The 14,017-nt window shown below is 39.4% G+C and overlaps 1 protein-coding gene across 1 annotated transcript; it reads left to right on the forward strand.

Moving 5' to 3' along the window:
* The first annotated feature begins 10,734 nt into the window (after positions 1-10,734).
* On the forward strand, positions 10,735-11,870 carry LOC139687653 (glycine-rich protein 1-like). Its single transcript, XM_071584893.1, has 2 exons — positions 10,735-10,750; positions 11,179-11,870. Exons 1-2 carry the CDS (start codon positions 10,735-10,737, stop codon positions 11,868-11,870), a joined length of 708 nt encoding a protein of 235 aa, XP_071440994.1.
* Positions 11,871-14,017: the final 2,147 nt, after the last annotated feature.

Consider the following 14,017-nt stretch of genomic DNA (forward strand, 5'->3'; position numbering starts at 1 on the left):
GGCTTTAGAATTAGTTAATTAACAAGTCCGCAGATACGAGGGATGGGGAGATCGAGGGTGGGGTTGGCGATGATATCGTGCTCCTCCTCCCGAATAATCCCCTTTTCTCTTCTCCCCGACCTCAACTTAACATTCCGCACATCTCACTCCAAGGGTTTATCTACTGCAAAATCTTAAGTCTTAAATGAAAAATCAAAAATGATTAATCCAGTCATCCAAGGGATTGAAATAAATACTGACAGGATTCCAAGAAACTGCGGGAGATGCCGCAACAGTAACAGTAGCTTAACTGGCTAAAGCACTCGGCCGGATATCGAAGGACCCGGTTTCGAATTCCGGTCAAGGCGAATAATTGGTACATCTAAAATTGGTACATTAAGATTACTGACAGGGTCGCAGTATCCAAGCGGTGGGTGTGAAATGAGAATCAATGAAACGAATAAGAAGGATAATCGAATTTTTTTTCTTAGATTTTTCTAAGAATTTCCACTTCCCTTATTTCTAGAAGCCTAGTCTAGTTTCATTTGTCTACTGCCTTGTATTTGCCGCATAGGTAATTCAATATTGGTGCTGTTGTTTTGCTTTACATATTCTCGCCTTGCTCTCTTTTCTTGTGTTTATTCTTCCAAGTGATACTCGTATCTCAGAGGCTGCCCGAAATCCTATTTACCTGAATCACTATTTCTCTAAGATCTCCCTCTCTATTTATGTAGTCGTGCAGTTTTCTTCCAATATACTTGTATTTGAAGGATATTTCCTTTTGGATGATTTGAACAACATCTACGATTTTGATCTGCAAGTGAGCAGGTCTGCTGAAATCACTCTCTTTTGTTTTTTCCGGAGATATAATCATGTACACACGAAGACCTTCTGCAACACGTTGAAGAAGACACCCAACTTTTTGGACAGCTCCGACTTGGCCCCAGCAGGCTATTTACTATTCCCAAAAGAGAGATTCTCCCTCAAAGGATACCAGCATGGGACCCTAAGTGCCGTCAAAGAGGCTTGCACGCGCACCCTTAAGGACCTTCCGGAACCCGTCTACCAGGTCGCAGAGAAGTCGCTGGCAAAAGTATGTCGAGGCTCAAGGGATGTACTTTAAAGAATTTTGAGGTATTACAGCAATATCTGAAATAAATGTATTTTTACGAAATTTTTCCCGATACTTTTTATACAATCCTTGTGCAAGGATGAACTCCTGAATGCAAAAATTGATCGGGGCTCAATTGAAAGCTCTCAATCTAAGAAAGTCTAAATTATTCAAGTGCATTTAACAGACCACCAGACGCTGTCGTTAATCCAATGTTATAATTAGACGAGCAGGTCAAAAGCTTATCATCCCAAAAAATTAACGAGAAAGTAATCTTTGGAGTTTTAAGTGCCCCATCTATTTATTGAAACACAAAATTTCAAAACAAGGGATAAAGATGAAGACACCTGTGAATCGCTTTTACATTCTCATTCGTTGAAATCGTTTCATCAACTTGTCACTTCACCTACTGGAGAAAATAATATTCTTGATATGTTAGCAAAGGGTGTATTCGAAAAATTATTAAATATGGAAATTATTAAAAGTATAAAAAATCACAGAGCAGTAACCGATATTCGGAAATACGAAGCAAAAAATGAACTTTACTTGATTAAAATTGGGGAATATAGTGGTTTAAAATGCGTGTCAAATAACTCATTGAGCATAATAGCAAACGCCGAAATACTGAGACAGCAGTCAACCAGTTCATTATCCTGGAAGGTACTAGTGGCGTGTTTTGCTCATGATATTTTGCGTTTTGGAGAAAATAGTGTTCCAGATTTGCGGCAATTTTAAAATACTTCCGAAAAGTGTCTCATATCAAGCTACTTACCAAGCTAAAAATCTGCGGCATAAATAAAAGTATCAAAAGTTGTGCTTAAGAATTTTTAAATGGTTGCATACAAAGAGTGGTCGTAAGATGTACGTAATGCTGCTGAAGACTCATCAGATGCTCCCCAAAGTACTAGTTACTGTACATTAGGCGCAACGAAGAAGAGCTTGATTTGAAAAACGTTGTTATGATAAACTTAATAAAATATCGAAAATATTAAAGAAGCTACATGTAGGCTGGGAATTACTCATTGAGCGAAAGTTGAATTACAGATTAAATCTCTTGTAAAAATCGCATGGAGGTCTCTTTAGTGATGATGTTGAATATGTATTATTGACCCCATCGTACTGCGTTAGGAAAGATTATGTCAATAAAATTCGAGAGATTAAGTGTAGAACAGATAGATTTCAGATGTAAATTGCCCGCGAACGATAAATGATCAGAGTAACATTATACAGTCGCGCAAGGAAAGAGAAATTATTTTTCAAAATCTAAGTGATCTATAATTTTGTAACTGTTGTACTAACCCTTATTTTATAAGTACCTACTAGGTACTAGTAGCCCACCTCGCATGCTTAGAGAAGTGTTTTCGCTTAGGTACCGTCAATCATTTAATTTATTTCAACATTACCTCCAATGCTTGCATTTTTATTTGTAACTAATAAATAAGCAAGACTTAATTTTGAGGTAGCATGCCTGTTGCGGAATCAACCCCTGCCACACATCCAAGTGATGGCCTCCAGGCTGCCGTGTAGATCTAGAATTGCAGTTGTCTTTCCCTCGGGGTCTACCTTCGCTCTCTAACAAACAACTGTCCACGGAATAGAACGATGCTGGGCTTCATTTCGGAATAATTTCTAGAGGTGCGTGCGTGAGTGCTTTTGCCTTTTCGTTTTCGTGATGGCATCTCTCCCTCGACTGCTGACTCCTTCGGGAGGAGAGGGTGGAAACGTTGGGTGGGCCAAATTCTTTCCTAATACGCCAAGATGGGAGGGGGTAACAAGTGTTAATACGATCCCCAGCTCCAGCCCACCCCTGGCACCCGTCGTCGCACCCCTTAGACGCCACGAGGGCACTCGACCCTTTTGCAGGCCGATGACCGGTCGGGATTTCCACGCCATCAGCGGTCGAACTTGCAGTATCTATGGCCATTAGCAAACCAGTGCGCCAAGTGTACATTTAAATATGTTTTTTATTTGAATGTGTCGTTGTCAGAGGTTCCCACCACAAAATAACGACTATATTCCCCCCCCCCCGCCTACTCCCACCACCAGAAATCAAATCCACTCTCACTACACATATTACATATGAAGCATTACTCATAGTATTTTTATTATTACATGTTGTCATTTTATTTGAATTAAAAAATGTATGTTAAATTGTTAATTGTGGTTAACAAAACTGTGAAAACTGGCATTATTGCATCAGAAACAATAAGAAAAAAAGATGTTATCGCTCTTTCGCTGATGTGAAAATGTATAACTCGAAGGTTGGTTTGATAGAGAGAGGTCGAGTTCGCCAAATACCCAATGACACGTAAAATTCACACATCAGAGTAGTAAACGGGGTCAGTTACTTATTCTCTGTGCCACCTGTGGTTTCCCAGGAAGATCTGATACCCGAGAAATCACATAGGTCGGGTGAAGTTGAGGGTACCTAGAGAGGCGTGGCCTTCGTTCGGTTGCCCAACGCTGTACCCAGCACCCATAAAATATGGTAAATGATAAATACAGTTCAATTTCTTCACATCAACAAATATGGAAGCTAGAAGCTCTGCTTTTGGGATTAACTCTTCGCGGCGTTGTCCATTAGTGAAAGTAGTCTCTCCGGCCATCCTGCAAACGTCTTCAGGTCGAAAGATAAGGATTTTTTTGTGACAAGGAGGAAGAAAACAGAACAGAAGTAATCCTAGGAAGTACGTCAGAACGACCGGAAAAAACTGTCATCATCAACATTGACATAAATACCTCGCCATTAACCGAAAAGGTGTGTGGCAGGGGGGGCAAGCACCAGGTGGAAAGAGTAAGTGGTAGGGAGGATGTGGGAAGGGAAGGGAAAAGGGAAACATAATTAGTAAATATGTATCATCATTAATGAACAACGCTACGTGGGGGTAAAACCGAAAGCAGAGCTTCACATTTCGAGACACTGCAGAAACTTATGAACCAAAGAAGGTAGTTTTTTTAGAAATTTGGGTACAGCGGAGGGGTCTGCGAAGCCATCAGGACTTGAACCCAGGTCTTTCGGTCAGTTTCCTAACGCTCTACTCACTAGGAAACCACTCTCTTCCTCTATTTTTACTGAAGAAATATTTCTCATATAAGTACTCAACAATAATGTCATAATAAATACGAGGCTTGTTCTGCCTTCCTAAATGATACAAATAGGTGAAGGTGAGTTAATTAGAGCTGGAAAACTTAATAAAAGTTTCCTCAGCATCACTAATTTAGTTATACTTGAAGGGATGTTGAAATTCATTATTATAATTTTAATAAGTTCAACAGATTTTTTTAATGTTTACAAGCGCTAGGTTATTTTTTTTACTACAATTGCTACGTTAATTTTTTTTCCCTAATGTCCATACCATAATGACAGTAATGTGGGATTTTTTTAACCTTGAACACAGCATAAAGCACGAAGGAATAATGGAATTTAAATGACGATTTCAAATCGTAACTACCCTAAAATTAAATCCTTCTTATTGCTTGAATTGACGTTATTCGTTCGCCAACGAAACTCTGTTAAAAATTTTCGACCGCGGTTTCAACGCTGGGGTGTCAATTTGGTGGCATTCGACTACATAAATATTAAATTCTTTCAAATCGGGCCTAGTAGTGACAAGGAGACATATTCATTTCTAAATAAATGTGTGAATTTTGGATTCACTTGCAAAAAGCTAAGCCCGCTTTTGATGATTATATTCGAATCTTTTGGCCTCCAAAGTGTGATTTCCAATCGTATTTCTCACGTAACAGTGCATATCTCCTCAGGGATTCTCCATGCATTAATCCCGGTCAGCTAGGCGCGCAAACGAACATTCCTTGTCCCCCTTCCCGAGATGCCGAGACCTAGAAGGAGATTGAAGATGGGTCGGCTTCGCTTAAGCGGAAGAGTGACTTCATGGCCAACCAACCAACACGAAACACGTCAGGGCAGCGCTCCCGCACGGCATCTCCTGGGAGGACGGCTATGACCAGCCTGAGGGCCCGCCACACGAGGGTGCGGCCGGCCCAAGCCCCGGGCCCCTTAATTATGCTCCATACCTTCCCTTCTGAAACAAAGCCTTCAATAATACAAGTACGAATGAGATTGGCGTCGATTTAAGAAATAATGAGGCACTATTCAAAAAGCATTCAAAGAAAACACGTCAAAATGCTATCAAACTTGACATTTGTGCTTCCGGGTGGGAACTCCGTTAAGAACGGTCTTGGGAATTTTCAACGCCCATTGGGTTCCGATTACTGTGCAAGAGTGGTCGCGTAAATAGAAAATCGGTCTTTAAAAATGCATTTTCTAGTTGGGTGCATGCAAATTTGATAGCAAAGTAAATGAGTTTTGCTCCATTACATAAATTCCTTTGGCAAGTGGGCCAGATTTAAGAATCGTAAATACATAAACGTCCTCTCATACTTTAGTGGGACTTATTAAACTTTGGTTTAAAAACAATACAAGGAAGTGTCCTGTAGAAAGTACTATACTTTCTTCGGGAAAGGTCAAAAGCACTTCAGTTCAAAATGGAAACGGATAAGTTTGCAACCTCTATTGACGGAACCATTTTTATATTACATTTTGGACAATGACCACCAACTATTCAACAGATCTACTGCAACCATGTATTACGTATATCTAGCTCCAACAATAGTAAATAACGGATGGTAGCAATTTTCCACTGGATGAAATTTATTGTACGACCGGGTTTCGATGTACACATCATGTTCAGATACCAAACTGAAGACAATTGCCGTCTTATATACACTCTTACATTCCGGGAGGAGGGGGTGGATGTAGCAGGAAGGTAATATAATAATGCATCTAGAACGGCACTTGACTTCATTTAGGTACCTGAAGATGATGTAATGCATGGAAACCCGGACGTTCAATAAATCTTATCTAGTGGAATTACTACTATTCGTTCTTTATTATGTTCAACTTCCACTACATCACTATTTGCTCCAACAACAGTACTTTGCGTTAACAATTCCAAAGTTGAAACAACATGAGAGAACGCAATATATTGAATTACGGAATCAAAACATAGCAAGACTAGTATACTTTAGCATTATTTTGCACCTACTGATTGTCTTAAGAATTTCTGTTTCCATAAGAAAAGTTAAATTAGTGACTCCAGTAAAAAACATTCAATGACTATGGTGTAATTCTTAGAACAGAAGAGCAGGATGTAAATATTTTTCGTGATACACTCATATTCACCTCCAGGAAACTATTACTTTTAGATTAAAAAAAATTAAATAAAAGTAAATATTGCTCAATTTGTTGATAGGTGAATAGTAATGAAAATGAAATACATCTATAGAATTTGTTAAGAATGTTTGGCATGGAATCGTTCCTACCTTTCCCCTAAACGTACGAAAATAGGTCATTCCGCGTCAACTCAGCAAATCACAGTGCCATTTTTCACATCAGCCTCTCATATTTTGCTCATACTCTCCGTAGCAATTCATATCTACCCAAAACTGAGCTCAATAGAGTAGTTGTGTGAATTAACCATTTTTACACTTTTATGAACAATTGAACATGCCTCACACTCCCCAAATTATTCAATTTAACTCCATTGTCATGCATAATCAAAATCCTTTCAGCAAATGAACATTGCTTTTTTATTTCTAAGCAATTATGGAACGTTTAAAATGTAATCCCTCAAATACTCAATCTCACATTTTTCTTCCAAATGTATGTCCCGCTTTTCCATGCACACAGTTGTAAAATGAGCATGTTTTACTTGCCTAGTGTATCGCTTCTAGCAAGCATTCTCCCGCAAAATATGGAGAGGCGCTTTCCTCCGACCAGTTCTTGTTTTCTTTTGTTAATCAATTATCTTCTTTCCCACGCTCCACCCAAGTGGTCCGCACATGACCTTCGATCAGATCTCATCATTATTTCCCTAACGACTGACTAACTCAATCAAAGGATTCTACCGATTGAATGTAGGCTTTGGTCGGTCCCTAATGCCTCTTATCACCTTCGTATTACAACCTTCGTACGACAACTTCCTCACCTTTGCTCTGCAGTATTTCCTTCTTCAGTTCTCCATAACTTCTACCTAAACTAATGCTGTTTAAAAAAGCCTAAGCTCGTCCCTCTTTCCTCTGCCCCGCTGCTTACCCAACGCTCTTCCTTCTACCTTAGCCGTTAGCATGCCACTGCCTTTCAATATTTCCTCTGCCTTTCCGCCTTTCTCGTATTTCCCAATGCAACTACCCCACCATATTTAAAATTTCATCTTTCGTCTTTCTTCAACCCCCGATCTCAAAAACTTCTAATCTTTGATTATCCTCTTGCCTTGAATACCATGTATCAGCTCAATTATAAAATAAAATATCCCCCACTCCATTCTAAAATCATTTTGATTATCCCTTAATTTGAATCCAAAAAATTCAGCATAGTCGCGGGTTCTGGCATCAAACAGAACCAATAGATCTTTGATTTAAAAATGATGAAATTTCCCGTCTTTTAATTATGAACATTGTGAACTGCACGCGCAAAACATTTCGCCGAGTTGCACGAGATCGTTCTACATTCCTGCCATCGAGTGCTTAAAAGCCACTGGGGCGACGACGTCAGTGGATGATGGAGTTCGCCCTCGCGTCGCCCGCTCGTTTCAAATGTGAGACCTCGCGTCACCTGGCGACATTGAGAAGAAACGCAATCACTATCACGTTAAACGGCAGTGGTCTACAGATAACTCCTGATGCTCTAATAATTAAAGTAGCCATCTGCATAATGACGAAAAAACTACTAATCATAGCAAATAGTGCTCAGCGAAGTGTAATGCGGAACAAGGATTGTGAATGTCCATCTTAGAGCGAATCGTGTGTCTATCAGTTCTGAATGCATTAAGAAAGTCACCAATTATCAATTTTTCAAAACTTTGACTATCATTTTTCTGAGATCTCGTTCTACTTGTATGCAATAAGCTGCAGTGCCTCACTAGAGAAAACTTTAAATGCCTTTATTTGGGTCACGATATTAACGTTAATTTAAGGGTAAAGAGTAAACCAAATGTATCCATGTTTTTAACAAAATATTTTTAAATCACCTGCCGTGTCCTTCTCAGGGCCCACTCTAACATTGTGGCTTGTATCCTTATACTATAGGCTTCTGATGAAGACTAACTAGGTCTCGGAAATCATCTAAACATTCTAGTATGTACGATGTTATGGTAAATTTAGTTGCGACATTGGATTATCAGGCCTAATTTGGAAATCGCGCGCAAACAAAAGTTTTAAATCTCTTCCACCAAATAGAAGTAGGTCTCTTTTGTTATATTTTGTGAATGTTATATAAATTTATTACTGGCTCTATAGCACTATGGTAGATATTATCAATAGAATAGAATGAAAAAGATTTAATATATAATCGAGTGTTTTAAAATGCTAATATGCTCCAGAAACGATAAGTGATCAGTATAGCCCTCGCTAGAGATACCCAAGAATATTTTTTACCCTAGGGAACTTAGTTTTTAGCCATTATTTAATCAAATCCTTATTATATTACTTTCGCCGTTTGAATCGTACAATATATTTCTCAGTCCCAAGTCTTTTTGGAATAGGTATTTATTGTGCCATGGTCACCGCGCAGATGTACTATATATAGGGAATTTCAGCCATTTAACGAAACCAACGAAATTTAATTATTATGAAAGCGAGTTTAAGCCTGAGTTTTTTAAACTCTATTTTAAATCCTCCTTTATCATTATTAAAAATGTAATCAGCATCAATAACTGAGGCTCATCCCAATTGGTCTCGGCCCTGAGGAAATGTTTTCAAATGGAATCAAATGGTATTGAGACTTAATGATAACCGTTTACATCTTATCCTGCAGTTTCCAAAGGCAGGAGGGAGACAGTGCTCGTCCCTGAGCCATTACGTGAAATCCACAATTTGATTGCGGATATTAAAATGACGAGTTTTACGCATATTTTTTTCTTGAATTTTAAATGGTTGCGAGTTCATGGGGAACTCAGTGTTCGCGAGGAACGGGAAGAGAACTGTCGAGTGCCGCGTAGCTCTCTGAAGCACCGTTCTGAAGGGAAGAGGGGCTCCGGAGGAAATGATGGCAGAGATAATTGGTGAGATGGGAAGGAATGTGAAGATGGGCGACCTGCGCCGCGGTCACTCGCTACGGCCCGCAAGTGACATCCGTTAGGCGGCTCGCGAGCGGGAAACTAAAGAATTCTATAGTGTAGGTAACAGCCGTGAAAATAAATGAAGAACAAAGAATATATAAATCCAGCATACTTAGAGTTGGCTCCCCTTTAAAAATGTAGTGAGCAAAAACAACTTTGAAAATACAGGTTAAATACTACTCAGTACCGGATATAACCATCCTCCCCTCCTCCTCAGCATGTCGCGTCGAAGGCCCCATGACAGCATCGTTAAGAAATCAGTTTCTTAGGGTGATATCTGCGTTTTTTCCCGTTTTCTTTTCGAAGACAGCCAATTCACGTAGTGAGCGAAAAATGAACGCCGCGAAAACCAAAAACGTAAAAGGACACTCACATTTTAAAAAGTTCGAGCTTTCGGCCTTCCCCAGGTCAGACATATATATATATATATATATATATATATATATATATATATATATATATATATATATATATATATATCTTCGAAATGGGACGCTCTTCGGCGACGCACAAATATATAAAAACACAGATGTAGATTTTTAAACCATAGAGACACAAAGAAAGGACCCTCACAATATGTTGTTTTGACGTTTCGACGGCTCGGCCGTCGTCTTCAATATATATATATATATATATATATATATATATATATATATATATATATATATATATATATATATATATATGTGTGTGTGTGTGTGTGTTTTTACTTTCGTCGGTCGCTTCTCTCCCTAAATCCAGCACCAGAAAATATTCCGTCAACCTTTATTCATGCGACTCCCAGTCATCCACACCACAAGCAATTGAAATCTGCAGGAGACAGAGGTTAATTATTTCCAACATTTGGTTTATGCACTACAAGATGCGTAGGCATAAGTAAATGGAAAATTTTAGGTGACTCAGAAAAGTATCAGGTTATTTTATGGTTTGGCGCAGATTTTAAAACTGCGTGATTAATTCGCACGGTTTCCCGAGAGAAAATGCGGACTCTGACCACCATGTAGTATTGCTGAAATGTATTATCTGGGCCCAAAAGATAAAGCAGGGGCGGCGGGTTAGGAAATTGAAGGTAGAAGAATTTAATGAAATGCCAAGGAAGGACTACAAGCAGGCCATAGAGAAAATCTTGGGTGAGGGAATAAAGCTGAGATCTATCGAGAAAAATGGAAATATACAAAAAAAAGTCAAAACCCGCAAAATAAATTATGGATACTGTTGATAGGAAAAATACATGGAAGCCATGGACCACGATGAAATGATTAGACAGATAGATGAGAGAAGGATATGGAAGAATGTAAATAGAAAAAGTACCAGCTAAAGATAATAAATATAACTTAAAATAAATATCGTTTCATATCCCCATTAGGCTAATGCTCACAGCTATGGTGATCTTCTTCAATCAATAGAGAACATTAGTCACCATTGTTAAGAAAGCAAACAAAAGCTGTTATTGACGCTAATGCTGGAAGTGGATGAAAATAAAACGAGCTTAGAATACATTCTAAAATGGGAGGACTTATGTGTAAGTACTGCAGAACGTGCATTTATGAGATTAAATTTATAAAGTATTCATAATAGTGTTTGTGATGAGGCGAAGTGACGAACAAAAAGGATTTATTCTCTTGCTCGGTATGAAGGCATTTCGTGACAATGGAAATGCTCGTAGTAAAATATGTCATCACTCGGAATTTTGGTTTTGTCAACGGCGTCTGAAACGTTTTTTTCTTGAATGCCCTCATTATCGCTGAGATTATAACTTTAACTGGGAAGTCATTCACTGATGACAGTGATGAACAAAGATAAAACAGCCATCAGATTGAGCGCTTCTTAGAGTAGGCATCAACCCAGGAGCACCTGAGGTTCAGATACAACGGAGATATGGTCGGCACACGAGAAGGAAGATTTGACCCACAACTCAATAACCCTTATGTGCATTTCTTTATGGCGCAGGCGGTAGCAGCCCGAAGAGGAAATGGAGCAAGGGAGATTTAAGCGAAGTGTACGGGACGAAGGTGGGTGCGGAAGAAGGGGAAGAGGGGATGTCAGGGGTGACGAGAAGGGGGGCGGGGAGAGTGACTGACGACGGGAAGGTTGCGAGGAAGGGAAGGGGAGGCGGCGGGGCAGTGGGGCGAAGGTCGGATGAAAAGAAGGATGGGATGGCGAGCGATAGGCCGGGAGGGCTGGAGAAGGAGAGAGAATCTGCGGAGGTTGGCGAAAGAGTCGGTTATGAAGTGTACGGAGCCAAGATGGGTGCGGAAGAAGGTGGTGCGGGGACGTCAATGGTGACGGGAAGTGGGGCGGGGGGAGTGGCTGACGATGGCCACGGTGTGGGCAAGGGAAAGGGAGTTGGCGAGGTAGTGGGGCGGGTTTCGGATGGAGAGAAGAATGGGGTTGCGAGCAAGGTACCCGGAGGACGGGAGGAAGCGCAGGAAGCTTGCGTGGAGGGGAAGATGGTGGATGTGTTCGGGGGAGGGTGGTTGGGGGAGGAGAGAGGATCTCCGGAGGGTGGCGAAAGAGGCGGGTGGGAAATGGTGGAGAGGGATCCTGGGAGACCAACGCCTGAGGATGTTGTGCTTCTTGTCTTCCTCATACTCCTTGCCAGCCTCGGCGGCGAGTTCAACACAATCATCCCCCTTGACTAGGCTGACACCGTATAGAGCTATAGGTAGGTAACAGACCACCAACTCACCTACCTCAATTGCTGGCCAGGGAGCAATCTACATCTACGTCAGAGGGATTACATAATTGCACATGCAATAACCAGACAGTGATTCCTCTCATCCTGTCATGGCACTTTCTCGAAATTGTGGTCCATTTAAGTAATGTTACTGATTTCCTACCCCCTGAAAAAGATTATTCCCTACCTTGAATATTAGCCTTACCAGCAATAACATTTACAGGTTACCTGAGCAAAATTAAGTCTCTGTCACTTGTAGCCAGCAGATAAGTGGCTCATTCCAAGTAATAAAATTGAGCCATAGCCTTGAGATCCTATCTGAATCTGTAGCCATGAAATTGTTGAAACTGGAATCATGAATAATTTCTAATATGATGGGGGTAGGCTCCAGTGCTGTTTTCTCAGTTATGTCATCCAGGAATTATGTCTGCCTCATGATAGGTTGAATTTATGGCAATTAAGTTAACAGTGATCTGTTTGGAATATTAAATACAATATATTTAATTCATGGTTATCTATGCATGCAAAGAAATTATTACCGACCAAATATTGAGTTTATGGTAGATGCACCTACAGCTATGGGGTTAGACCTTATCAGATTAATTATATGAAAGGGATTGGTCAGTGTGGTGCCAGTTGATATTGGTTCCAAAATATAGGGATTGAAATCAAAGGAATGAAATACTCCTTCGATTAAAAACAAGATTTATTTTTATAAGGAAAAAAAATATACTTTCAGATTATTCACCTGTGTTTTAGAGGTTCCTCGTACATGTGGAATTTAGACACTATCACCAGTCAGTGTTTTTGGGCCAGATTAATGCCCTTTCTTTGCTATGGTTAGAGGAGACAATGAGAGCCAAAAATGAATCAAGATGTTTTGGAGTTATCTCCTATTCCAATTGCAGAAGTTCTCAAGGGCCATACGGCTGTGACAAAAATGTTGGATGAAATTGCAATGAAAAATTTATTATTAAATAAGTATTCCATTAATGAAACAGCTAGACCTGTTAGAGCAAATTTCATTAGTTAAATATTTTATTCAATTGTCAAATATTTCATTCCTTTGTCACCACCTAAGTATGTGTTCCCTAATTTTTCAATATAGGGTCATATTTCATCATAAATTTCCATTGCATCACAATTGAATCATTGTACCTCCTGTGTAAGGGAACCTAAATTATTACAAATCAAATCTTTTACCATAATGCCATAAACATAAATATACTGACTGATAAACTCTGCATGCTTCCCATTTCTCTTTATTCCATTGCCTTTGCATTTCATCAAGATAACTTGCTTACCCAAATTTCTCCCATTTATCACAGTGTTTCATTAAATTTCACTTTTTTATGTGGAATAATGAACTATTTTTAGTATATTTAATCATGAAACTGTTCCATGAAAGCATCCCAAAAACCACCTCCTAACCCACATCTAATTTTGCTCAGAAATCCCCCTCTGTCCACTTTTTATACCTTGTACCAATTTGTCTCAAACTACCTTTCTTCCCTTCCATTCCTCCATTATTTGGTAGCAGTTAGAAGTAGTTATAATGGGAGTTCAATGATAATTAAAGACACTTGTACCATTAGGATAGGTGTGAAATTTGGTGGAGGTAGGATGTTCCAGGAATGAGAAATGGTAGAAGGGTGGATAGAGAAACCTGGTGTCAGCATTTCCTTACTTACCAATAATGATAGACACCAAGGGGTTGAACAATAAGGTAATTATGTACCTATAATCAGGAATATTTATAGATAATACTCATTTATATTGTATTTAACATGTTTCACTTGCTGGCAGAGATACCATGAAAAATCATGTAATATACCTCAATGTTCTGACCACTCCCAGGCTCCCCTGGCAAGAGTTGACAACGTGAAAATTGAAGGACCTGAAGTATGTGAATTTTATGCCACTGTTCTTTCAATGATTCATTGGAATGAAAGAACAAGATTATGAGACTTGGACTGAAAACTCTAGTAACTCTAATCTAAAAAGGTCTAATTCAACTAGTAACAATAACACATCCAGCAAACTTGCAGAAATAGTGATCAATGAGATCAATAAAAGGAAAGTCAGAACTGCACATACATCATGTTTTTTTAA

Source organism: Hetaerina americana, unplaced genomic scaffold (assembly GCF_022747635.1).
Source record: "Hetaerina americana unplaced genomic scaffold, ioHetAmer1.1.p SCAF_2, whole genome shotgun sequence".
NCBI lineage: Eukaryota > Metazoa > Arthropoda > Insecta > Odonata > Calopterygidae > Hetaerina > Hetaerina americana.